The 27,497-nt window shown below is 33.9% G+C and overlaps 1 protein-coding gene and 1 long non-coding RNA gene across 2 annotated transcripts in view; one reads left to right on the top strand and one right to left on the bottom strand.

The window, feature by feature from the left end:
• Window positions 1-443: 443 nt before the first annotated feature.
• The window catches only part of LOC106074772 (E3 ubiquitin-protein ligase RNF123-like), a 38,633-nt gene continuing 11,579 nt past the window's right edge, over window positions 444-27,497 (bottom strand). Inside the window, exons 11-36 of the mRNA XM_056027916.1 lie at window positions 19,641-19,766; window positions 19,059-19,151; window positions 18,511-18,584; window positions 18,053-18,155; window positions 17,667-17,778; window positions 16,739-16,800; window positions 16,459-16,530; window positions 16,106-16,226; window positions 14,677-14,778; window positions 13,676-13,750; window positions 13,296-13,411; window positions 12,333-12,416; window positions 12,105-12,212; window positions 11,111-11,288; window positions 10,847-10,921; window positions 10,442-10,529; window positions 10,099-10,186; window positions 9,870-9,960; window positions 8,905-9,044; window positions 8,216-8,404; window positions 7,258-7,333; window positions 6,854-6,938; window positions 6,136-6,254; window positions 5,714-5,805; window positions 4,201-4,286; window positions 444-3,246 (exon numbers count right to left, since the gene is read on the bottom strand). Coding sequence (XP_055883891.1) covers window positions 3,120-3,246; window positions 4,201-4,286; window positions 5,714-5,805; window positions 6,136-6,254; window positions 6,854-6,938; window positions 7,258-7,333; window positions 8,216-8,404; window positions 8,905-9,044; window positions 9,870-9,960; window positions 10,099-10,186; window positions 10,442-10,529; window positions 10,847-10,921; window positions 11,111-11,288; window positions 12,105-12,212; window positions 12,333-12,416; window positions 13,296-13,411; window positions 13,676-13,750; window positions 14,677-14,778; window positions 16,106-16,226; window positions 16,459-16,530; window positions 16,739-16,800; window positions 17,667-17,778; window positions 18,053-18,155; window positions 18,511-18,584; window positions 19,059-19,151; window positions 19,641-19,766 — 2,682 coding nt within the window. The 3' untranslated portion in view covers window positions 444-3,119. The remainder of the gene's footprint in view (window positions 3,247-4,200; window positions 4,287-5,713; window positions 5,806-6,135; window positions 6,255-6,853; window positions 6,939-7,257; window positions 7,334-8,215; window positions 8,405-8,904; window positions 9,045-9,869; window positions 9,961-10,098; window positions 10,187-10,441; window positions 10,530-10,846; window positions 10,922-11,110; window positions 11,289-12,104; window positions 12,213-12,332; window positions 12,417-13,295; window positions 13,412-13,675; window positions 13,751-14,676; window positions 14,779-16,105; window positions 16,227-16,458; window positions 16,531-16,738; window positions 16,801-17,666; window positions 17,779-18,052; window positions 18,156-18,510; window positions 18,585-19,058; window positions 19,152-19,640; window positions 19,767-27,497) is intronic.
• On the top strand, window positions 21,652-27,211 carry LOC129926049 (uncharacterized). Its single transcript, XR_008777734.1, has 2 exons — window positions 21,652-22,408; window positions 26,733-27,211. It is a non-coding gene; the product is annotated as an uncharacterized LOC129926049 (long non-coding RNA).

The following is a 27,497-nucleotide window of genomic DNA, read 5'->3' as shown; positions in this document are numbered from 1 at the left end:
TGTCTTTAAAATGTTGAGGTGGCTCTGAATTCATAGTATATTGAAGAACTACTCTGCCATGCCAAAACAATTCTTCCAGTGACTTTGAATGTACTAACCGCTGTATAAAATAAAGCTTAGATTTTAAACTATTCTACAAAGATTTACATTTTACTATTTTCATTTAGAAAAGAACACTTAAAGAAAGAGGTGATGATTTGTTCATGCTCATTCAATTCCAACCTATTTTCTTTTTTTTATTATTCTCAATCACTTTGATCATAACTTATTTTTAGAGTTGCTGTGTCTCTTCCAAGTCTCTGCTATCTTTGTCTACTTTTTTTACTTTGGAATAAGTGCAAATGGCCATGCACAATTAAAATAAACTATTTGATTATTCCAAATTAAAGCTCACACCTGGTTCTTGGCAGCTTTACAAGTCAATAAAAACAAAACCAAGCCAATTACTTTACAAGAAATGTATTCGCTGTCGACTCCAAATCAAAAGATCCACCAATGTCACAAATCATGTTTTAAAATGTACAATGACTTCATGCTGTGTAACCCTAACATCCTTCAAATAGAGTGCCTATCAAGAACTAAGTAATTCTTACAAACAAAATATAAATACAAGTAAATTAGAAACACTATTCAACATTCCACTGAAATACATTTTCTTGCATTTGTAGCTTGTTGGTCATATTAGTTCCAGTCCAGCTGTTTGTTGACACCCATCCTGTCATTAAACTGACCACACATGGTTTGTCCACACCTGTCCTGTATTTAACCGACTACTTCCAAGGAAAATCCTGCCTGAATGTTTTGTATTAAAATCTCAAGTTCAGAAATCTTAATAACTTTTTATGACATTGAATAAAAATATGATCAATTTAAAAAAACAAACATTTTCAGAGAAAAATAAGCATAGTCTTAAAAACATTTTTAGAAAGTTCAAATCTACCAGGAAAAGTCATGCAGTGAACACAATAATACCTAATATGCTGATGTTTACATTAGATAGATTGAAGCTTGGTAATGACATTTTATTGCACACTTCAAGCATTTTAACTATTGATGACAAAACGCACGTTTTAGAAAACTTTTGATAAAATAAATGAAACAAAAATGTATAGAACTTTGCTTTGTTGTAAGAAACATTGTCAGTACATGTGCAGTGAACAAGGTGGGCTAAACTGTTGATCATGTATGATTTTCTAACAGGTGTTTTCATTAAAATTGCACATCCGTAATTTGAATTTCAAGTATGGCTAGCAAGGTGAAACTAATATATCAAAATGTAAAAGATAAAATAATGCAGACTGTAGTTTAAACAAAAAAATGGCTGTAGAACAACATAGACTCAAGCAATCTGTAAAGAATGTTAGCTATAAAAGAAAAAACAACCAAGGGTACAACAACAACAAAAAATGAAGTTTTTCTGAAACTCAATTACAATGAACTTTTATGAGTCAACATAATTGACAAAATTAAGAGATATGTTAAAAATAGTCTTAAAAACTTTTTTTGGCAGCTGCTACTAGTTCGTATAATATAGTTGTAATTATAAGAAAAGATTGGTGTTGGGCAAGTGTTGACATGTCACTTAGCATTTAACTTGGAATTTCTTTATATTAGTTCTATTTTTCTGATCTCGTCTACGTTTGGCCTCTTTCCTCTCATCGATCCATGAAAGCATGGCATCATGTTATATGAGGACTTCCATGAAAAAGTGGCACCATGTTATATGAGGACCTCTATGAAAGTGTGGTGTCATGTTATATGAGGACCTCCATGTTAGCATTTCCTTGTATCAGGCTCCATGTTATTACTACCAATTCATTCTGTTGGAGAACATGTCTTGTAAACCACACACATACAATGCTCATTCACAACCTCAATAAGTGACAAAGGATTTTAAGTGATTCCCAAAATCCAACTGAGCCACATTAAACAACAAAATGTTTGTAAAATGTTTTACATGTTTCGGATGTTCCTTCAGAGTTGAGGATAATTACTTCCTAGTCCAAACCTCCCGCAGGACGACGGGGGATGGGAGCGAGCAGGGTTTGAACCAGGGACCATCGATAAATCTGAACGACAGTCCAGCGTGCAAACCGCACGACCAGGCAGCCATCCCTCAAGGTTTGCAGAAGACAGCCTTCATTGTAGCCTTCCACAAAGAATTTCATTCTGTGAAGATTAAAAAATATATAGCTCTAAAGTTGAAATTTTGTCCAGAATCTTCATTTCAGATCCACATGTCAGTCAATACAGTTCAGGCTTTGTTCAGCCCAAGAATTTTTTTTATTTGACTAAGACAACATTACAGATAAACTATAGTCAAATTACTTTATTCTTTTGAACTTATATACTATCTATTGCAATATCACTTCTTAGGTAACTTTTGGTGTTATATCAATGGTTATAATACAATGCAATGTCAGCATACTCAATGCTAAATATTTGCTTTTCATGACAAAAACTAAAAGAGAGAAACTGCTTATTATAAATTGAAATAAAAAGTGAAAGTTTTCGGCAAAACAAATTCAGTTCAACTTTCAAAGATAGGAAAACATAGTTACTGAGGTAATCCAAAATAATCTCTAGCTGATAGTAACATAGATTACACAATACACTGGCATACACATTGGCTTTCCACATCAACAAATCTCAAGTTGGTACAAATGCAACAACGCTATTAAACCAAATGTGAGTATCTGTGTTCAAAACAATGTACACATCCCTGGAGGAGAAAAGAAATCCTGCACAATGAAAGTGAGAACTCTTAGATGATTAAAACGTCATTAAAGTTATCTTCTTTTCAAATCAATGTATCACCTGACAAGTGTTAATCACAATAGGACAACATTACATCAATGATAGTAAACAGAGAGACATAAATTTAACAAATGGCACTTTAGAATGAATAAATTTTGTGAAAATAGTTACAATACAACAACATCATTTTTAAAAGAATTAGCTTAAAAATTTCTTCATGCATTAAAAAAAATATGTATACATTTATATATATATTGACCATCTAGTAAACAATAACTGACCATATTATTAGTTTAGTATAAACTACATCAAAGTTTGTAACAAATGAATAAATAAATCAATGTTGACTAATGGATTCAGTATTAAGATTTGCTGGGTTGGAAGTGTTCACGCAATATTTGTCTGCCCTTTGTATCATTCACCTTGGAGATTGTTGCTATGCAGAAGAAACATTCTTTTTTGCCCAAAAGTTGTTGAGTAATGCAGGTCCTGGTGGAGGACAAAAGAGAATACTTCAGGTTAAGAGTTTAAAAGTGCTGAATTCAATTTCTACTTTCCCAATTCCCTTCAACAAAATATTCAATCCACCTTAAGGACACTTAAGACAAACAGACACAAACACTCTTTTTTTCTCCTGGCAATCAAATCATTAAATAAGAACAATCTGATAAAAACTTTGTCACATGTAAATTATGAGTGAGTCTGGTGTGGATGTACACTTTGTTTTTTTTTAATAGTTACAATGTTTTGTTTGGTGTAATGCACAAATTGTAAGACAAATTTCTTACGGACAATAAAGATTATTATTATTATTATAAGCAGATGAGTGGTTGAACACTTAATGACAAGTTTCACATTGTGATCAATGTGGCATCATGGTGTATCCAGTACTAATTGGGAGTCCAACTAGTGGTAATGGTGAGTTCATCTAATGTAAATGGGGAGTCCATCTTGTGCCAATTAAATGCATTCAATTCAAATGGGTGTTCCAGTTCTAATGGTTATCACATGCAGCCTGGCACACAGTTGGGAAGCAAAGGCTTTTAGTCATTGTTACAGTCATAAAATATCTTCAGCTTTGAATTTTGGGACAAAATCAATAACTTTTCAACCTTCAAATTGATATACCAAAACATTTCAAGACATAAAAACCTAGGTATTACAGTTCCATCTGGTTAGAATGTTCTCTCTTTTATTCCAGTATTTTGTGATAGACAAGTGCCTCAGTTTCACTTCAAGAAGGTGAACATATCACATTTCATAGAATTCTTAATGTTATTAGATAGAACAAGAGAAACTGGTTTGATGCCATATAATACACTATAGAAAGCACACGAGAGCTTAAGGTTTTATAGAAACTATATCTTGTTGGACTGACTGCTCTGAGAGAACTTAAGGTCTTGTAAGAAACACTGACTGCTGTGATTCTAACACTTGACTAACCTGCATGACTTGTGACCACAGGGGACAAAGACAGCTTGCTGAGGATTTGCATAGCAAATTGTACAGAGGTCATCATCTGGGACAGTCTGGAAAATATCATGAATACTTAATTGCAATGTGGTAATGACCTAATGGTGCAGGCAATACTAATAAATTTATTGCTTTTATATAGCGCTACTTTCATGCTTATAGCAGGGCTTGCTGCCCTGCCTCATTGTGGCGCCGGGTGGAAATGGACGTGAGAGAGAACGACTAGGCCAAATTGGTGGCGAAACAAGGCTCCTACAGGAATGCCTAATAGGGTGCGAGAGCATCCTCATTGCACTGTGCGGTGATGAAAAAGAGTTACTGCAGCGATCTGTCAACCTCCAGGTGCTGTCCCTCAAGGGGCCGTTACATAAATGGCATGTCCCGCACGGTTAGCCAGGTCAGACAGGGTGGTGGGAAGGAGGAACTCGACACCCAATTCAGGATGGTGGAAGTGAGCTTTTGTTCACTTTTGCTGGCCTTAGAGTTCCAAAAGCAATGCACAATTTTACTAGACAATTTAAAATAGCAGGCTTAGAGCACTGTGGTTCAATCTCATTTGTGGATCAGTGGAGGGGGGGGGGGAGGAGGTATCTGAGAGAAGGTTTTCCGTGCTGCCTTTATCCGCTCAGTAAACAACTCTGCCTCCTTCATAGGTAACCAAGCCAGACCAAGTTCAAGCATACTAGGCTTCTTGACCACGCTTCCCATATTCATAGTGAAATGAGGTGGAGGCGAGCTTGGCTTAGGCTAGAATATTTACTAGAGAATTCAGGATGCTCCCAAGTGCACACAGCTCTAAGGTTGGACAATCCTGTTTCCATAGCTTATAACTTAGAAAAGATGGGAGTGCATCCAGAACTAAGGTCACCATGGGGTTGGGGAGTGGTGGTGATGGAAGACATCTGACAACAAACTTTGAAAGAAAGATCTACTAGAGTACCCACCACTTATGAGAGAAATTTTGAAAGAATGATCTACAAGAGTACCCATCACTTGTGAGACAAACTGTGAAAGAAAGATCTACTAGAGTACCCACCACTTGTGAGACAAACTGTGAAAGAATGATCTACTAGAGTACCCACCACTTGTGAGACAACCTTTGAAAGAATGATCTACAAGAATACCCACAACTTGTGAGACAAACTGTGAAAGAAAGATCTACTAGAGTACCTACCACTTGTGAGACAAACTTTGAATGAAAGATCTACTCGAGTACCCACCACTTGTGAGAGAAACTTTGAAAGAAAGATCTACTAGAGTACCTACCACTTGTGAGACAAACTTTGAATGAAAGATCTACTCGAGTACCCACCACTTGTGAGAGAAACTTTGAAAGAAAGATCTACCCACCACTTGTGAGACAACCTTTGAATGAAAGATCTACTCGAGTACCCACCACTTGTGAGACAACCTTTGAATGAAAGATCTACCAGAGTACCCACCATTTGTGAAAGAACAAACTTTGAAAGAAAGATCTACCCACCACTTGTGAGGCAGTCAAAGCAATCTGTTGGTGCGTGAGGTAAGACAAGAGTTTCTCAACATCCTCCAGTTCCTCCACACTCACTTCCTCATCTGTAACCAAAACCAAGACAAAAAACAATCAAATTGTGTCAAGCTTCTAACCTTTTAGTTTAGTTTGGCCTCATTTTAAAAATTAAATCCTTTTAATCCTTCAAAGGGGACTGGGGAGGGGGGGGGGAAAGACCACTGATCTCAAAGCTCAAGACCAAAATTTATTGGCTTTTTTGTTTCAAACCAGATAAAAAAACTGATAGCTAGTGAATTCAGTATAATCTAAATAATTAAAGTAAACTGGCCAAGTTATTTCATTATAAGCAGTGGATAATTTACAATAAACTTGAAAATACACAGTAAATATAGAGACAACATTGTGCAACTTACATTTTCTAAATGAAAAGCTTTTGTCTTGTTTGCTAATCTTATCATTACCAAGTACAAATCTCAATGAGTCCAAGGAAAATCCAGAATCCAGAAGTAATGACCTGGTGGCTTTTTCCTGACTGAAAAACAAAGTTTGGATAATATTTTTATTTGAGGGTTATTTTCCTGTTCAAATTTATAGGGGAAAGTTACTGCTTGATTTCCACTGATTATTACTTTCATAATGAGATAATCTCATTTATAGCAACTTACACCGTCTGTCTGGTCTGGCCACTATCTTTAACACATTATTTCTCCCACTTTCCATTCTTTGCAGAGACTTTGCATAATTATTCTTTGACGTATTAATTAAATTTGTTTTGTATGGAACATGTACTAAGTTAACATAAGACAAGCATTGCCAATAATGAGAGATATAGCAGTGCAAATGGGACTTTTGTCAACATGCAAAATAGCAGACCCGTAAAAGTTGCTAGGAGAGTGAATTATGCAATTGTACAGTTATGATTGATTCAAAATAGTTGATGCAATAGTACTCAATATAAGCGAGTTTAAAAAAAAAATATTTTTCATCTTTTACTTGCTTGTACAAGTTCATCATTAAATAAACTACTTTTAAGTTGTACATTAAAAAGACAACTGTATGTCTCAACATGAAACAAAATGCCCTGGAAATATTTTGTGGATATCAGAGATCTTGATCAAACAAAGAACTAACCTGCTGCCTCCACACCTGACAATGAGTTGTGCCATGATACCAACTGTCACAGTAAGTATGGGGTAGTGTGTCACACCATCCAAACCTGATGTTGTGACAAAATAGGAACACATACACACATTAAAGCTGCATAGGCTATTAAAAAAAACAACAACATCTCTAGCTAGTTAGTTTACATTGAGCCACCTATCCTATTTGGTTTACATTATTAAGTGTTCAATCAACCACAAGTGACAACATTATTCTTGCATATTGCTTTCCAGTGATGTGATCAGTACCAGTTTCTTTTCTATGCTATTTTTTCAGTTATCATTTAAGGGCAACTTAAAGATACCAGTGTTCTTACTTCGGAAGACCTATGAGGTCAGTATAAAACACTTGTTTAACATTGATTAAAATCTCACCTTGGATTGGTATCGTTACAATGTGTTCAAAAGCTCCATCTTTCATGGTCACTCTGGCCATGATCTGACTGAGCAGCTGTTAACAGAATGACCAATAAAATAAGATTAGGTGGGACATTGTGGCAGTATAGGTTAGAGCATGTAACCTAAAGTCACAAATTGAAGTCTGTAATCTAATGGTTCAAGTTTTTTATTGACACTTCATGAAATTTAGTGAATCAAAGAATCAACATACAATTCTGACACAAGTCAATGTAGTTATTCAGCCAGATGTTTAACACAGGCTTAAGCTTATTGGACAAGCCATAAAGACTTTTAGTAGAACACTTCAAAGTTCAAGATAAAAAAAACTCATTCATTATTTTAGTCCGCTACAAATATGAAGCTAAGTGCCAAAACAACAAATGATGAAACGCATTGGTAACATATTATTATGGCAGCACTAGAATTAAGTTATTACTGAGATACAGTTAAGATAGGATCTTAATTTGTTAAATGAAAAGTATTGCTTGGCTATGTTAGATTGTTGAAGTACATGGGTCAGCGTGTGGGAAGAGTTTGGGTGGGTCATGTGTCCGCTTGACTTCTGCGTTGGAAATGCAGGACTAGTGAACACTAACAATCAAAAATATTCTTTTTTTTTAGGATCTTGATGGTTTTATATTCTGTTTGCATTGTCTCCTACTGATGCTTAGTGGAGGTCCCATGGTTTTGGCCCAGGTCTGTTAAAAAAAATAAATAATTGTATTCTAGTCCTGCCATAATATATGTAAATATGAATGCATAATTTTTTATCAGCTGAGAATAGGGACACATTTAGTATTAAGCTCAAAAACTCGTGTTCAACATCTCATGACCTCCTTAGATTACAAGCTTTATGAAGGTTATGTGCAGCACTCTACCTATGTGAAATGTCAAACTAAAACAGCATGCAGCTGTGTAGTTAACACAAACCAACCTGCATCAATCGTTTCAAAAACAGCTCTGCGGAGGGCCTGGACCAGTCTGTGAACATCTGCGGTGCTACAGTAGCTACCATTTCTAGCACTCGCAGTAAACAGACTGAGATCTCAAAGCAGGCTGCACAGATCTTTACTTGCCTGGATTCAAGAAGTAGAGGCTCAGTTTTACTGGCCAGGGACTGAATCTGACAGAAACATAAGTAAAAAGTCATTACAAAAACCCATTAAAAACATAAATTCTTAAGATTAAATATAAACATCTGTGATATAACATAGTGTAAAATGAAACTTATTTAATGAATGAATAAATTAAATAATAATATTTTAGTCATCTGATAATAAATAATAACAAACTTACAAATACTTACAGAATATTTCATTTGAACTACACTCTTCAACATAATGCACAAACTCCTAATTATTACTTTTTAAAATCTATAATTTTTTCTAAGTCTGTAAACTCTTAATATGCACAGTACTCAAGAATTAGTTTAGTCCTTAGTCCCAGTAAAGACTTTTTTCAAATTAAATTATAATTACTATTCAGATCAAATCTCCAATAATATCAAAATAAGAACTATTTCAACATTTGGTGGCAAAATTATAATACTAATGAGACAAGCTGATGACTGGCGCAAAGTTAGTTGCACATTCTGCTTAAAAAAAGCACAGAACTAATCCATACCTCCTGTATGATACCAACAAACTCTGAGAAAGACCAGTTGAGTTGATTCATTAATGAATCCAGAAACTTGGTGGACCTAGAGATATCATCCAGTAAAATTTTAGCCAACAAACTCTGAAACTCTTGCGATGGACATGGCTCTAAAAAAAAAAGTTAAATTGCTTGAGATGCAAAGTTAGAATGAATTATATGAGATATGAACAATAAATAACTATATATATTTGTTTTCAGTTCTTTAAAAAAAGATCTAAATGAAACTGTAAAGTTCCCTCCCAAACTAGATAAAAAGTTTTGCAAAATGCCATTTTTACTTATTTCAATTATGAAAAAAAAAATTCTTCAAATGTTACAGAAGAGAGTTCAGAATTATTCCTGAAGAAAATTGTGATGATAATAATTCCTACTTATGTTCTCTTTTTTTTTTAAACTTTAGTCAAGGTTATACACCATTACCATTGAGAGCTAGTGCTATTAGAGCATGGAATGGGTTGCCTGTGCTAGCCAGGAAAACCAGTGACTTAGCAGAATTTAGGTCATTGGTTAATATGCATGACGCGTAGGACGTAATCATCTTCTTTTTGAAGTAACGTCTGTGTTATATAAGATAAAATAAGATAAAAGCTATAACGTCTAAAAATAAAACTGAAATCCAATAAACCTCTTAGAGCATGTTTACTGTGTTTATAGTGCTAAATCAACTGTGTAGTCTTTTTGACAACACAAATTGGAGATCCCAAAAAAAAAAAAGCCGAGACAAAAATGAAACTTAAATAGACCCCAGGTTCTGTCTGTATCAGATGTGGCAAAATACAATGGTCATTACTAGATTTGCATAGTCACATGAAATACTGCACTGAACTTCATCTTCAGAAACGAAGACAATGCTTTATTATTATGCCACTCCATAAATCTGCATACCTACTATTTAAATGGCATTCAGCTAAGCTGCAGCATAAACAACTTACTTTGTAGACTCACATAACTGAACTCTGTGGGCTGGGCTTTGTGTGGTATAAGGTTTGGTAGGTATTGGTAACGATAACCAAATCCGCATCCCTAGATAATATTATGTACAATTAATATTAAATATAGACCTTTATTTTTTTTCTTTAATGTAAAATCTATTTGTAATAATAAAAAAAGATAATTCAAGAATACGGACTGTAGGAAAGTGCTATTTCTATCGAGACCTACTTTCCATATGCGTACAAGTATCCAGTTGGTGTGCGCCCAGGACCTGTTCTCATAAGGAGCTATTAGGGACTGCAACATGGAAATTCTCCTAGTGGAAAAACAAAACATTTTTTTGTGAAGATCTCAAAACATTAGTGTTGACAACTAAGAGTCGTGGGAAACAATGACATCAAAAAGTTTGGGCACTGTTCTCATGAAGAGATATCAGTGACAGCCTGATTTAGCAACATTCAAGTTAGACAAGGTCCAATAATCCCACACTAATACAGGACAAATGTTACATTGAGTTAAACTGCTATTACCTAAAGCAGACATACATGAACTATGAGATGGTGAGACTTACTTGTCCATGGGTAACTCCTCCAATACTTTCAATGTGTTTGGGTAACAAGTAAAACAAGCCAAAGCTTGGACCAACATGTCCTTTAAGTCTGTCAATACAAACATACACAATGGGAAGATAGAAACAAAAATAAACATCTAAATACAAACACACATTAATAATAAAAGCAAAGAACACAGATCTTCAGTTTTAATATTTCCATTACCAACATTTATTACCATTTCCAAATAAAGTAAGACAAAGGAAACACATTTTTAAACACAATTGAAACTTTAAAATCATATCTTAGTCTTTGATTTAAAAATAATATGAAAGTTTTGATAGAGGTATATAAAAATAATTAATAAGCCTCATAAGCAAAAGTGGAGTCAGAAAAACAACAACAAATCAACAAGAACATCTCACCGTTGCTAACTAATCTTGAGTCTGCAAAATGATCCACTAAGAAAGTTGCGTAGAGTGGAAGTAGATGTTGCAAGTCTGAAATAGAACACACACACAGAAAGTTACACACAACTTTCACATTCAAAACCAAATGCTTTTGAAACTTCTTGGTAGAAAAATTTGTAATTATAAATAGAAATATTCACTTTACCACAAACTATTGTTGGCACAAAACAACCGCAAGACTTTATCAAAGTGCCATGACCCTATTTAATTGGTCCCTACCTGGTACATCTTGAAAAGGTGTGGTTGGATGAAGGTAGTTTCTGAGAGCATTGAATGTGTTGACTCCTGTCTCAATGTAGAACTCTGGAACATACTGGAACAGCCTGTGGTACTCTGAGGCTTTCTCTACAGTCTTCAGGACAACATGCATCAACCAGGCGATATCATTCTGCTTGGACTAAAACATGACAGAAATAGATGATTCTAGCATTTTATCTTGACAAAACAATGATCACTGAAAATGCGAGTCTTAAGCCTACATTTTGTTTGTTAACAGCACTTTATAAATAAAATTATTATTATTATTATATGTTATATTTGTTCTCTTAATACAACTTACAAATGTTCCACCTATGGTGATAACCAAAGTTGATCAATTTACTTTTATTAAACATGTATCAAGATGCTCTTAGTTGTCTAGAATAGTTTATTAACTGAAATTATATATTATTTGTTATGTTTTAAGGCTACTGAAATATTATCATTTTATTGGAAGTCCAGTGCACACAAGTCCTTTTTTTTTTTGGATGGATATGTGGGTTAAACTAAGGGTGAATAGTAGCAGGTTTCTTTAATGCCTTTATGTTCTCAGGCAATAAAACTCAGACTTTGTTCTATTTCAAATAAAGTCTCCTAGTGTCATAATTTATGGCTCTCAGTTTGGAAGCCAAACGTTTATGCCACTCAGCCAGACTTTTTCAAATATATATTTTAATAATGTGTTTATTATCAAGGAAGAAAGGTCAATGATGATTTTTTTTTTACATTAAGAAAAAATCAACAACTCAGTGCTCAGCACTTGTAACACTCGGGGCCTCCAAAGATGGTACTTCAAAATACTTTAAGAAAAAAAAACGTCAGGCAAAAAAGCAAACCACAAAAAAAAACAACAGTGGACTGTGCATGAAGTATTTACACAGACATGTGACAATAACATGACCAGTATGAACAAATTACATTGTCAAACTTTACATTGATCATCTACTGTGCTTACCGGAGAGTAAATGACTACAGCTACCCAAACCATCTGTCTGGCCTGTTCTTGAATCTTTTCCTCAAAAACTTTGATGGCATTCTCCAGATGTTGTCTGACTTCCACAAACTAAAACATTAAGATGTTTATTTCTATGTATGATCTAATCACTAGTATAAGATAAGAAGGAAATTCAAGACACTACCTATTTACTCTAACTCAAAAGCTTGATTGACATTCAAATCTTACATCACCAGGGCATTTCTTAAGTTTCCTTTTTGTGTCCTTCATGTTAAGAATATAGTCTTGCATGCTTTCACGTAAGGCACACATCTAGATGACAAAATCAAACAGTTAATGATAGTTCATTGAAAAAAAGGTCAAGTACATCTGGTAAAAAAAAATAGACAGTTCCTTGAAAATGAAAATATTAAAATTGTGTACTATTCAACTTTTTATTGACAGCTCTCTACTTCCCACTTTGAAATATTTCAATGTGATAACAAGTCTTTGATCCATATGTGGATGACCCATCACATTTTTTTTTACTTTGGAAGTTGTGACTTGCTTCACATAATCATTCACATGAGCTAGCTCACTTTCTCTGAAATGGCTTAAAAAGTCTACGCAATTTTCAAATTCCAGATGAATATCTGCTGGTTAGTGGAATTATGCAGAAACCTAAGCATTGTAAAAAGTATAAAAAGGGAGACAGAACAATATTTGGGGGTTCACTAACAGATGTGATCCTAATAAAACATTTGATTCTCTAAAACAGACCACTGTAATTCATATCTACAACTGATATCATAGCAGACAAATATGGTAGCTATCTATCCAATCCCATAATGGCTGAAAACAGATGCTTAACACTTGGTCTACACACTGCTATGGGGAGCTATCTCCCTTTGACTGGGATTTGAGGGGGCTGGAATTGAATAGGTTAAAGTATTTGAGTTATGTCTCCTCAGCTGTGTTCCAGTGATGGATTCAAGAATATTATTTCATCAAACATGAGCATCATTCTTTAGAGGGAACAGATGAATCATTTCAGTGGGACAACATATAAGACAAGTGGAAAGTATTTTTTTTAGCTAGTTTAGTATAATCATGATCTTGGTTTGAAGTGAACTACTTTATTTTTGAAGTTTGAACTTATTTACATGCATGGATCCTAACTAGCTTGGCCTACATTTGGGACAAACATCTGACCTTGCCCAACTGTTTGTGAGCAGCTATATGGTACAGGAGTACAACACAGTCCAGCAGATCTAGAAGAGAGTTGCCACTTGGCATTTCAAGTTTGGGATACTCCTCTGTTTGTTTCACTGAAAGACATTAAAATATACAGACAAAAAAGGTGATCATCTTGTAAAAAGTAGATAACTTCATTTTAAAAAATTACAGTGAAGACTTCTGAATGGCATAGGCTAAAAATGTAAATAAATATTGCAGTCTCCACTGAGATCAAGCTCTATGTAGTTAACAGCTTTATCACTTAGAAAACACATGCCTGCAGTGTACCTAATAAGGTTGAACCTTTTAACAGTAGTAAGTTTCCAATGCTCAAATGACCAACCACAATTACATACCTACTTCCTTGGTCAACTTTTTCACTACTCTTCCATCTTCTTGCAGTTCTATTCCTTGGGCACGATTTACCTCCGCTGGAAAGAAACAGAAAATACAAATAGTTGAGAACAGGCATATGAAGTTTAACTCTTTAATTCACAATGGGAGCAGTCAAGTCTCAGTCACTACCAAGAACGATGTTACCTTTATGAAAGCCTAGTCTAAACTGTCCGTTTAATCTAGATAAGCTACAATCTCGCTTTGGATTTTATGTCGTCATAATTGCGTTCACTATCAGTCACCTAAAGTGCATATCTACATTCCTCCCCCATTTTATTAAAAAACAATTAATTAACCAATTCATTTTTTTTTCAAAACTTACTACTGTCATGTCTTACAATGATATGGGACTTATAGGGGCAATAATACAACTCCACAAATACAGTGAACAACCAACAGGGGTATGAAGTATAACTGTTTAATTCACAATGGGAGCAGTATAATCTCAGTCACTATCACATACGATGTTACCTCTATGAAAGCCTAACCTAAACTGTCCGTTTAATCTAGGTCTCACTTTGGATTTTATGTCATCATAATTGGGTTCACTATCAGTCACCTAAAGTGCGTCACTACACAATACATGTTGTCTTCATATACAAATTAAAAACAAAAGGGAATTAATGTATCATTTAATTGCTTCCTGTCTTTCCAATTATTTATTTATTTTACAAATCAACAAAACTATTATAGGCAATAATGAATAGTCCTGAAAAACTAAACAATGTCAAGTATGCTACATTGAGCTTCAATGCTGCCAACTAAATATAAACAAAATTGAAGAGCTTTCAATTCTGGAGAGCTAACAAGTTTAAAACAATTGTCATTTCACTTGTAAAAACACCTAGCTTATCAACCCTTTCTTTCTTCTCTACACACTGGAGACACCAACAAACCTAGCTATCTATGCTTTGTCTGAAACTCTCTCGTCACATTAACTGTACTCTTCACTGCAACTTACTTCCCAACTGTCTATTGAGATGACTCATCAATCCACCACACCTCTGTAGCTCATAGTAGTCTCTAGAGTCATTCCAGAAACACTGAATGGGCATGAAGGCCTCTGAAACAGTAATTTTTTTAAAAAATTGATTTTACATAAACAAATAATTATTTACAGAGTTCATTGTTAATGGACATCACAGGCTCCCAGAGACAGCAATTAGACAAAATTTGCTACAGCAAGACAGTAAAATAAGCACTTTGAGTTGTAAAACTACAAGACTGACAAACTTTTCAATAAACAGTAAAAATTAGAAGAGGACAAAGTCACAAAGAGCATTACATGCTTGAGAAATAAAAGGGACCTTAATGTCAAATATTTATTCTACAAAATTAGTTTACAAATCAATGAGCCTGAAGACCAAGATCCAGCTGCTCAATGCAGTTATTGTCCCAACAGCCATCTGTGCTATCCAGATGTGGAAGTCATCCATAAAGGTTGAAAAGAGGCTAAATCTGGCCAAACAGAGTTAGCTCAGAGGGTTTCAAGGAATAACATACTAAGATCATGTCACAAATAGAGAAATTCTTTCCAGCACTGGCACTAACCCCTAAGTCAAGTGGTGACTGAACACTGTATGAGATTTGTGGGCATTTCCTTTTAACAAGATGAAACAGGTTTACTTAAGTCAGTGATGCCCACAGCTTCCATCCGGCTCGCCGAAACGTTGGCATAAAATATAGAAAAGTCCCCCTTCCCCCTCCAGAAAAATGTTCAAAATGTATCTTTACCCACGTTAGTGCCCTCATTTTTTTTGTAATGAATTACTGCCAAGGCATTTAACATGGTGCCTTCATGAAATAGGACTAGAGAATCTACTAGGAAAAGTGAACGGATCTTTACTTTTTTGTACAACATGATACCATTGCTATCCAACCTGTTTGTTTTTATAAAGAAAGTCTGTGGCTGTTTTTAAATAACAAGAACAACAAAATATAAACAGAACTTATGCCATTTTTAGAAGTGTAAAGAGAAAATTAAAATCTCCCAATACTTCAATGTAAGTACTAGATCCTCGGGTTTGAAATAAAAATAGTTTCAAGTCAATTTCATTCAGTTTTTAAATCTTTTCCATCATGTGGCCCGCGACACTAGTGTTGGAAATTAAAATGGCTCACAGATTGAATTAGGTTGGGCATCACTGACTTAAGTCATCATAACATGAAAGCCAAAAAGATGAAATTGAAAACAAGGCAGCCCACATCTATCATGGCGTCGCACATTCTTAGAAGACCTAAAATCTGTGGTCACCAGATGGGAAGAGGCTGCCAAAGTCGCTCTTTGACTGATCTAAGTGGAGAGTGCTTGACATTTTATGTGCCAAATGGCTCGAGAGGACCTACGTCTAGTTAAGTTTTCTTCTTCATCCTATTAAAGAGTTACCTACCTGTGCAAGGGTAAAAGTTTGAATCTTCAAGGCAAAAATTATTCCAGTAAAACTTCAAGGCCTGAACAAGTCGATGAAAGAAACACAAACTAACTGGCAGAGCACACTGAGCTATCTGAAGCTAGAGGAAAAAAAAATAATTTGTTTCACATCTCATTAATTTAATTAATACAATTTTTTTTAATTTTTTTTTTTACAAATATAAATATTCTATTCTTTAGCCAAAAAAAAGAAAAAACAATTAATAATAATAATAATTTCATTTATAGAGCGCTGCTACCAAACATTTTGTAAACAAATAAAATGACATTCTACAATTGAATGAACAAAGGACTAAGGGTGAAACTACTTACTCTTATAATACCACTGTTTTCTTTCAGAAATAGTTTTAATTTCTCCAGAAAAATGTCTCGAGATGTTTTACCCTAAATTATAAAGAGAAAAATTATTATTTTTTTTTACAAGTATATGACTGTTAAGTTATATCATTTTATTTTCAATATACATTTATTAAACAAACATTTTTTATGCAAATGTTTAAATTGCTATTCTATTAAAAGCTACATCTGTATTCCTGTGGGATGACTAGCATAGATTACTGATAGAATAACAAAAGTAGATATGGAGACTTACATCGACTGGGTCATTGGTAACCAGCAGACATTTCAGTAACTCCACTTGCATAGATTCTAGTTCTAGAGGAAAGAAAACATTGCATATATCATTGTTAGTCTCTAAACAAAACAAAGTAATAGGAAAATTCATAAGAGCAAAGAAATCATTCAACATATAAGATTTTTAAAAATTAAAAAAAAAATGCCCATTTCAGACTTTACAATATATGGAACAAATGATGTAAAGCTAGTAACCAGGATGTTTATGTAACCAGCACAATGACTAACTATTCATCCATCCCAGTGGCGTTACAGCCCATGGAGAGCCCTGGTCTGCTCTAGCACATCTTTCTATTCTGATCTATCCTGTGCTTTACGTCTCCATGCCTGGAATTTTAGCCGTTGTAGATCTGCCTCTATGTCATCAAGCCACCGTACTTGTGGTCTGCCTTTGGGTTTTTGCCAGTGAACAATCTTTGCTCCTCTGTTCTCTGGCATTCTTCTGAGGTGACCTGCCCAACGTTATCTGTTCCCTTTTATTTCTGTAACTATGGAGGGGGTCTTCATATAGCTGGTATATTTCTTGGTTGGTGCAAATCGTCCATCCGCACAATGACCAACTGCTCTTAATAACCCTTACCAACCAAAATAGGTCAGGTAACCATTAGAGTTGGATGGATTCAGGGGCTGTTGATTATTTAGAACATAAGAAGTACCCAAGAAAAAATTCTTTGAGACACAATACAAGACCTTAAGATTTCAACCATTTGTTCTGCATAACAGCTTTGTAAAAAATGTACTTTTAACTAGAGACTAAGCCAATGTGTACACATGTATGCTTCTTCAATTGTATCAAGTATACACTATAATCAGAAAGTTCTAGTTCAATGAAGCAGAATATGTTGTTAGAAAAAGTAAGCATCTAGGAGTAAAATGTGGCCTCTAACCTTCAACTTTCTGACCCAGTTTCTTAGACGCCTCCAGGAAACTTTGATAGCTTTGTTTTGAGACTTCATCCTCAGACTCGTTATTGTCGTCCTCAGTGGACCGTGCGTCTATCTATTGAAAACACAAGGAAGTAAAGTCATACGATCTGTGCTGCTCACTGTCATTACCAATCAAATCAGAACATGTCTCAGAAAATAAATAAATTAAAAAAATTTAATGATGTAAAAAATAATGCAATTAAGTTTGAGACCCCCTGCCCCCCCAAAGAAAAAAATTAGCTATTTTAATAAGTTTTAATAAAATAAACCAAAAGAATAATTACTCCTAAATTGACTGGATTGATTGTATTTAATTACTGTTGACTGATGTTAAAAAAAATTGTTACTTGAAAATATTGATCCCAACAAACTACAGGCAGTAACTTGGTCAAGTTGTGATCATCTGGTGGTTTGATATGCATAAAGACTGGGAACTTGACTCTTTCAAAACTAGTCTACAGTTAAGAACAATAGCGCTACCCACACTTAAACAGAACAAAATAATAGCCAGGAAATATTTGTTTTCTCTCAGTCTATTCATGTATAAAAAATGATACTTTGTTGTAAGTTGTTTCTTTTAAATACAATGTCATAACAAAAGTAGCCTCTTATCAGTTCAATATAATAAAAGTTTCTTTCATATTCACAAAAAGTTAACATGGGGATCATCCAACATTATGCTTAAACACCCCTCATTTTCTAGACATATAAAGCATTGATACAAAAACATATTAACATTTCTGTCTGCATTACACAACATCTGTTCACTGTGTAAAATAAAAAAGTTTGTTACTCCAAAGGATACAATACAAAAGTCAACAAATGTCTGCAAGTTCTTGCGTGTCTCAGGACAGCTAAGGTCAAGGCTAAATACTGTTTCTGTTGAAAAAAAAATGAAAAAATAAATCAGTCACAAATAGTTTAAGAAGCTACATAATAAGACCAAAGAGGTGAACTACATTTATGGACACTCTTTATTAATATAAATACATTCAATGGTTTTCTTCCTTTGTGATGAGTACATACTTTTTTTTTATTATTGGTAAAGTTGTTTGTATTATAAGCTTTTAAAAGCCAAACATGAGTACATTTAACATTATTCTGCTTAGTTTACATTAGTTAAGATTTTTTTTTAAAAGTTTAATTGTTGAAATATTCCTGTAGAAATGTTTCACCTAATGAATAAGTCACAGAACTAATGAATATGTCACACAAATACATACCATTATCAATGTTTAAGTACAACAAAGTAAAATTTTGTTTCACCAAAGAAAATAAGTCAAAGCATTATTAGCAGTCTGGGTAAAAATAAAAAACAAAGTAGTAAAACTTAAACATAAGTCAAATACTCACAGGATACTTGAACTCAGGATGAAATGAATGAAACCTGTAGCCGTTCAACAATGATATAGCTAACTGTTCCATACAGTCTCGCAGTTCCATGTCCTAGAAGGTTCAAAAGAAAATGTAACTTTATATAAACAGCATTCATCTCTATCTGCAACACCAAGTAGAATCAATTACACAAACATAAGTTCCTTTACCAAAGTGTCATGTGACCACTGTTTCTTTGCCTTATGAAAATTTTTCATAATTTAAAAAGTTGTTATTTTTTTGCATTATTAGCATTGAACATTCATTACTTCAAAAATTAAAATGATAATAAAAAAATTTTTGTTGAATAAAAAAAAATGTTGAACAAAATAACAAAATAAAATGTAAGTAATAAAAAACATTATCAGAAAATAAGAGAAACAAAATGTAGGCGAAAAATACATTTATTCTACTTCTTAAACTCTGGTAAGATTGTTATAACAGATATATTAATATATATTTATAAAGAACTGTTTCAGTGGAAAGATTATACTGAGTACAGTCTGTCTGAAGCACAGACCACATATGCATACAATGAAAAAAAGATTGCCCTAGGTCTACCTGTAGCATCATCCAGATAAGGTCTAGTAGTTTGTGAACTTGGACCTGCTCCTCCTGCCAGTGGACATAATCACAAAGACCCAACATAAACTTGACCAAGCACATCTCTATAACATAAGGTATTCTCTGCAGAGACAAACATAACATTAAACTCTTTTGAAATATGATAGTTGAGGATATACAATGATTATTTTCAACACATTTTCACCACACAGAAAGACTGCAGCTCTAGAGAAGATCTGTTATACAGTTAGATATACAAGCAAACTGATGGAGAAAAATAGATTCTAAAAATTGATGTAAGAACACAATCTATTTCAGTAATTTCATCTAGATTTTCTAGGGTCATCTTATGAAAGCATTAGCATGCAGAATTAATTAGCATACTAGCAGCATAGTGGTGGCGCGATGACTGAGCGGTAAAGCGCTTTGCTCATTGAACTGGGGTCCTGGGTTCGAATCCTGGTGAAGACTGGGATTTTTAATTTCGGACTTCGGGCACTTCTGAGTCTACCCTACTCTAATGGGTACTGTTAGACACCTTATTTATATAGGTTAGTTATTTAGCGACGCACCATAGAAGACGCATATTGAACGGGACTAGTGACGTTTGGGATATGTTGGGTTAGAGACCGGAAAATCAGTTAGCGATAGAACACTCCAGGGTAACGACGTGTTTAGTGACAGAGACTTCTACTGTGGCCTTTTTATCAGAATAAATACATGTTGAATAGTTCATCAGAGTTGACTACATCTCTTCACTAGTTAAAAACCGATGTTAATTGTTCCTGTCTGTATTGTTGTTCAACTACACGGAATACACCCGAACATCTATACTCAAACGCTTGCAGAGTAATTTGGTTGAAATCCAACAGTCATCCATAGTTGACTTCAAGACAGCCTGAATAAGCAACATCACAGTGGCGACCCCCGACGCCCGAAGTCTGAACATCGAACCGGACCTCGAAGCAGAACGTTTACTCAGGTGAGGGTCGTGCACTCGAAGTTATAAAGTTTTATCGGAGTACGGCTGAACACAGAATCATCGCAGAGTGACTTTGTTCTAGATCTACATGTTCTTGATCGTACGTTCAACGAGCCGTTAACTCAGGTTGACCTTCGTCAGGACAGTAATCATCGCAACGCCTGATCTTCATATGCTGAATCGACCTACAACCAGAGAAACCGTTCATTCATAACGGGTGAGAGATCGTTAGTGAACCTGTTGGACATATTTTTTCTTCGTCGTAGGAGCCACATCGAGTATCAAGTTTTACCTCGTCAGTTTCGAGAAGGACAGTTTGCCCGCTGTCAGAAGTATTGTGAGTACTACAAGTTTAGTAGCTAACTAAATCGCTCTGTCGTCTTACCCTTGGAGAGATTCTTGTGGAGCAGTTTGCTCATTGAACCGGTTGCTTGCCACTTTTATAACGGTCACTGTGTTTAACCTTTGGAAGGTTAGTGAAATCGTATTTTTCGCTGCTGAATATTGATCTATTTAGCATACGTCGGTCTAGACCATATCTAGACTTGTTAGCAGTGAAGTTGTGGAAACAGCTACATCCACTTAATTTCGTTGAAAACCGTTAATCGTGTAACGGAACGTCGTCGGAGGTGACCTTGGTCTCACCTAGTCTACATTGGACAGTTTGGTCTAGTGAAGCAACGTACAACAGCAAACTTCGTCGTACTACCAGAGTAGCAGCAGAAGCAGTGAACTAGTTTAGAGAACCGTTATTCGTCAGCCCAGATCAAGTCATCGTCAAGAAAGTCGTTATTCGTCAGCCCAGATCAAGTCATCGTCAAGAAAGCCGTTATTCGTCAGCCCAGATCAAGTCATCGTCAAGAAATTCGTTATTCGTCAGTCGTCCAGATCAAGTTGCCGTCAAGAGACTGTTATTTGTCAGTAGTCGTCTACACAAGTCAAGTCGTCGCCAGAAGAACCGTTAACCTATTCGTCAGTAACTGTGTACACAAAGTCGTCAGAACTACACATACGTCATCAACAGTCGCCGAAGGAACTGAAACATTTTGCTGTGGCATATCAGGACATCTGTGGCATTACGTGGGATACTGGTAGCACCGGAGAACAGAGTCAGAACTGGAAGAGAGGCAGTAGAATTTGTTGTGATCTAGCATATTCGGGAGTCCAAACAAAGGGATCTTTCTTATCAAAAGCTAAGTGCCATTTTTCTTAGTAGTATATGTTTAGATTGCCCTTAGAAATAGATTTTGTCTAAATTTGGTATGTTAGCCTGAGTAAAATTCAGGTGGTGCTGAAGCCTTAAACCCGTTCGGGGTAAAGACATAATTTAGATGAAAAGCTATATTATACGTTTAGGGTTGTAATTTGTTTTGTTTGTATAAACGTCATATCCGTTGTTGCCTAGTTACTTCGTGACGTTATCATTGTGTGCCATATTGTCATATCCCAACCCATAGTGATAGTCTCATTTAATTATTTCATTTGTTTATATTATTTTAAATTATTTATTTTTATTAATTTAATTAGATCTGTATTTTTTTTTTCACTTAATGATAGAAAGTGCGGGTAGGATTCTTTTACTGTGAATCAGACTAAAATAATTTTAGTTTGAGCGGTTAAAATCAAATATGATTTTGCCATGAGAATAATGCCGAAACTGGCTATGTAGTCAAACACTGTCGTCTGGCTAAATTTAGATCTACAAATTGTTGTACATCTCTTTGGTACAATTAAATCATCTAGACTCTAATTTGAAATATTATTAATTGAAAGATGAATGAAGGTAGTACATTCTAGATATAGATATCTTGTTGAAGATATATTTGACATTGTATACACATATTTGTTTCATATGGTTAAATAGAACCATAATTTCTGGATTGGATCTAAGAAATCTATGATAATCTATCTTATCTACTCTAGATCTAGACTCTAGACAGTCTTAGAGTCCACGCTAGACACTTCAGTCACATCAGATTTTAAAATTGATCATAGTTATTCATACTAATTGTCAGAGTGCTCTTGATAACTATAGATCTAAATTGTATTATTATATATACTATAATATACTAGATTTAAATTTGGGTGATACTAGACCTAATATACAGATCTGAATATAACTCAGACTAGATTTACTTATTTACTAAATCTATAGAGATATAACACTTAAAACTGGTATAAAAGTGTGTAAAAACCTAAATATAAAATAAATTTAAAGTATAGCCATAACCAATATAGGCTAAGTAAAAATATATATAAAATATAAAACACAATGGCTACATCATCATATGTGGACCTTAAGGAGGTTAAGGAAACAGCTATGCAGGATGGAAAGGCCATGGAGTTAAAAGGAAAAGACTTAGCAGCTTATGTACAGCAAGTTGTGAGGGAAGAAATGGAACGGCAAGATAAAATAAGAAGGGAAAAAGAAGAGATAGAAAGACAAGAAGAACGTCAAAGACAAGAGATAGAGAGGCAAGAAAGGATCAGAAAGGAAGAATATGAAAAGCAAAACGAGGACCAAGATAGGCAAGACAAAGAGAGAGAAAAAATTAGAGAGCATGAAGCTAAAATGGAAAAGATGAGATTGGATGCAGCACAAGCCAGAACTCAAGCTGAACAAGGAAATAACACAAATAACTCAAATAATGTTACCACACAAAGAGACAACCCTAATTCACAGACATGGCTAAAGAGAAAGATACAAAGTTTTGATGAACAGAAGGATGACATTGGTGATTTCCTGAAAAGATATGAGGCAAAAATGTCTACATTTAATATGCCTGAAGAAGAATGGTCTGAAATACTGATAGACTTTGTTCATGGTCAAGCTCTAACAATATGCCAAAATCATGACCATCATATTGATGATAGCTATCAGGTTTTGAAAAAAGAATTATTGAATGCTTATGGTCATAATGCTACAACTTTTAGAAAGAAATATTTTGACAATATACCATCATTAGGAATAGAACCCCAAACTACCATTAATATGGAAAAGGATTTTTTCAATAAGTGGGTAAAATTAGAAAAAGTGATAAACTCTTATGAAGGATTAAAAATTTTTATTCTAGTGGACAACTTTGTAAAGAATATCAGATAAAAACAATAATAATCCAATGGAGAAATTTTGTATAGAGAATAAAATATTGTTTAGACAAACAAGTAATGATAACAAGAAAATAAAACAACTTGTCTTACCACAGAAATATTGGAAAGATGTTTTAATCATGACACATGATAATAATTTAGCAGCACATAGGGGAGTAAAGAAATGTTATAGGAATTTGTCAAAACAAGTATTTTGGCCCAAAATGAAAGCAACAATCAACAAATACATAAACTCATGTGACATATGTCAAAAGAGATCTAACAAAAGCCTAGTGAATAAAGCACCTATTCAAGAAATGGATGAACCTACAGAACCATTTCAGAAAGTATCTATTGATTTAATAGGTCCTTTAATTCAAACTGAAAATAATAACAAATACATTCTAACAGTAATAGACATGTTTAGTAGATACCCAGAGGCAATCCCATTATCAAATACAAGTGCAGAGAATATCATTAATGCCATAACTCAAAAAGTAATTACAAGACATGGTATACCTAAAATTATATTGAGTGATCAGGGATCTCAGTTTAAGTCAGAACAATTTAAGAAATGGACTAAACAATACAATATACAACACATATACTCTTCGGTTTACCACCCAGAGAGTAACGGGTTATGTGAACGATATGGTGGTTCATTAAAAAGATCACTAACAAAAATAATTCAGAATAATCAGAACAAGTGGGATCATTACATTAACTATGTACTATTTGCTCATAGAAACAACATCCATGAAGCAACACAATTTTCACCATATGAAATAATACATGGAAGAAAACCCAGAGATGAATTAGATGTTTTTAAAGAAAATCTAATAGACAATGAGAATAAATTAAATAATGACAGTGAAACAACAATCACAACAGAATTGAAAGAAATATGGAATCAAGCATATAACAACAATAAGAAGTACAAACAAAGTGCTCATGAGAATATAAATAAGAAAAGACAATTGAAAACACTAGAAGTAGGAAACAATGTATTAATATTAATAAATGACCTGAAAAATAAAATTGGTAAACAATGGAAAGGTCCATTTAAAGTGATAAAACAAATTAGTGATGTGAATTATCAAATTGAAATAAATGGGAAAATTAAAACATATCACATAAATAATTTGAAATTATATCATGATAGAGAAGATGAGTTGATACAAAACATTCAGGAGAAAATAGAAAATAAATTTTCAGAAAGAGAAGAATGCTTGATGATAATAACAAATGAAAATCACAATGAAAATGATATTAAGGAAATACCTGTAATAGAAACAAAAGAGAATCAAACTTGGCAAAAGATTAATCTTAATAATCTAACTAAGGAAAAGTCAAAAGATATAACTAAAATAATACAGGAATACAAAGAAATTTTTTCCAGTATACCAGGAAAAACAAATATTATTAAACATGACATTAAAGTAACAGACCCAAAACCTATCAAGCTTAAGCCATATAGAATACCGCTACATTTACAAGACAAAGTAAAGAAAGAAATAGACAATTTACTAGAATCAGGTATAATTGAACCATCAACATCTCCTTATGCTTCACCAATTGTGATAGCCAAAAAGAAGAATGGAGATATACGGTTATGTATTGATTATAGGAAACTTAACAACATCACAGAATTTGACCCATATCCAATGCCAAATATAGAGGATATTTTACATAAATTAAATGGAGCAAAATTTTTTTTACTAAATTGGATTTAACTAAAGGTTATTGGCAAATACCTTTAACAGAAAATGCAAAACCTTACACGGCATTTGTAACACCATATGGTATTTTTCAATGGAATTATATGAGTTTTGGATTAGTAAATGCACCTGCCACATTTAATAGAATGATGAACATGATAATTGGAAACAAAGAAAATGTTATTTGCTATTTGGATGACATATGTATTTTTAATAATAGTTGGGAGGAACATTTGGTAGATGTAAAAGAAGTGTTCAAAATAATAAAAGAAAGTGGACTTACAATTCAAGCAGAAAAAGTAGAAATAGGATTGGAGGAAATAATTTTCTTAGGACATAAAGTAAATAACAACATGATTCGCCCTATTGAAGATAACATAAAGAAAGTACTTAATATTGAAATACCTACAACAAAAAGACAAATTAAAAGCATATTAGGAATAGTAAATTATTACAGAAAGTTTATAAAGAACTTAGCAGAAATAGTGAATCCATTAAATGACTTACTTAAAAAAAGGAAAACCTCAAAAAGTAGTTTGCAATGAGGAATGTGTGAAAGCTATTGACAGAATTAAAGATGTTTTTAGTCATGAATTAATATTAAGACTACCTGATAAAGACAAAATATTTTATGTCACAACTGATGCATCTGGTAATGCTATTGGTGGTTGTCTAATGCAGAACTATGATAACTTACATCCTATATTATATGTAAGTAGAAAATTGTCAGAGGCAGAAAAAAAATATAGTGTCATTGAAAGAGAAGCCTTAGCTGTAATATGGGTAATTACTAAGCTAGAGAGCTATTTAATAGGAAGGAAATTCATATTATTAACTGATCATAAACCTATTCAGTATATACAGCAAAAGAGCATGAAAAACAGTCGTGTTTATAGATGGTTCTTAGCACTACAGGAATATAAATTTGAAGTGAAAGCTATTAGTGGATCTGTGAATATTGTAGCTGATTTATTGTCTAGAATGACATTGAAATGAAATAAGTTTGTAAATAAACTATGATTATATTGAGTATGTAATGTATATTAATATATTGATACCATTTATATGTTATGGAAAAGGGAGATAAGTAAATTTGTGTTAAGCATTTGAAAGTAAGTATGGATATTTTTTTTTATATGAATCATTTCATATATCATTGACGAAAGTTAGTTCTATGGAAAAGGGTGAGTATAAAAGAAAAATGGACAAAAGCGTATAAAAGGGTGGTAAGAAAAAAAATTTATTGAATGTGGAAATAAAGTCTGTAATTGTTTTTTTTGAAATGTTGTATTTTATCAGATTACTGCCAGTGAAGAACATTTGTGATGTATGACGTGCCCATAAGATGCCACATTTTCCTCCATGATGAACTGTGTACTAATGAAGATGATTCTGGGATGTTATGAACATTGACATTGAATATGAGGAACTGTCAAGTCAAGATGAAGAAGTCAAGATGAAGATGTCAAGATTTTATGTTTGTTGTCTTCCCCTTAAATTGAAAATGCCCTTGTAAGACTTGACAGTAGTGGAAAAATATTGACATATTTTTTTTTCAAGGGGGGGAGGAATCTGTTAGACACCTTATTTATATAGGTTAGTTATTTAGCGACGCACCATAGATGACGCATATTGAACGGGACTAGTGACGTTTGGGATATGTTGGGTTAGAGACCGGAAAATCAGTTAGCGATAGAACACTCCAGGGTAACGACGTGTTTAGTGACAGAGACTTCTACTGTGGCCTTTTTATCAGAATAAATACATGTTGAATAGTTCATCAGAGTTGACTACATCTCTTCACTAGTTAAAAACCGATGTTAATTGTTCCTGTCTGTATTGTTGTTCAACTACACGGAATACACCCGAACATCTATACTCAAACGCTTGCAGAGTAATTTGGTTGAAATCCAACAGTCATCCATAGTTGACTTCAAGACAGCCTGAATAAGCAACATCACAGTACCTGACATTAATTGGGGAAACGTAAAGGCGGTTAGTCATTGTGCTGACCACATGACACCCTCATTAACCTTAAGCCACAGAAACAGATGACCTTATAAG

This window comes from Biomphalaria glabrata, chromosome 4 (genome assembly GCF_947242115.1).
Source record: "Biomphalaria glabrata chromosome 4, xgBioGlab47.1, whole genome shotgun sequence".
Taxonomy (NCBI): Eukaryota; Metazoa; Mollusca; class Gastropoda; family Planorbidae; genus Biomphalaria; species Biomphalaria glabrata.
The sequence above is the reverse complement of the archived record's forward strand: the minus strand, read 5'-3'. Positions and strand labels throughout refer to the sequence as shown.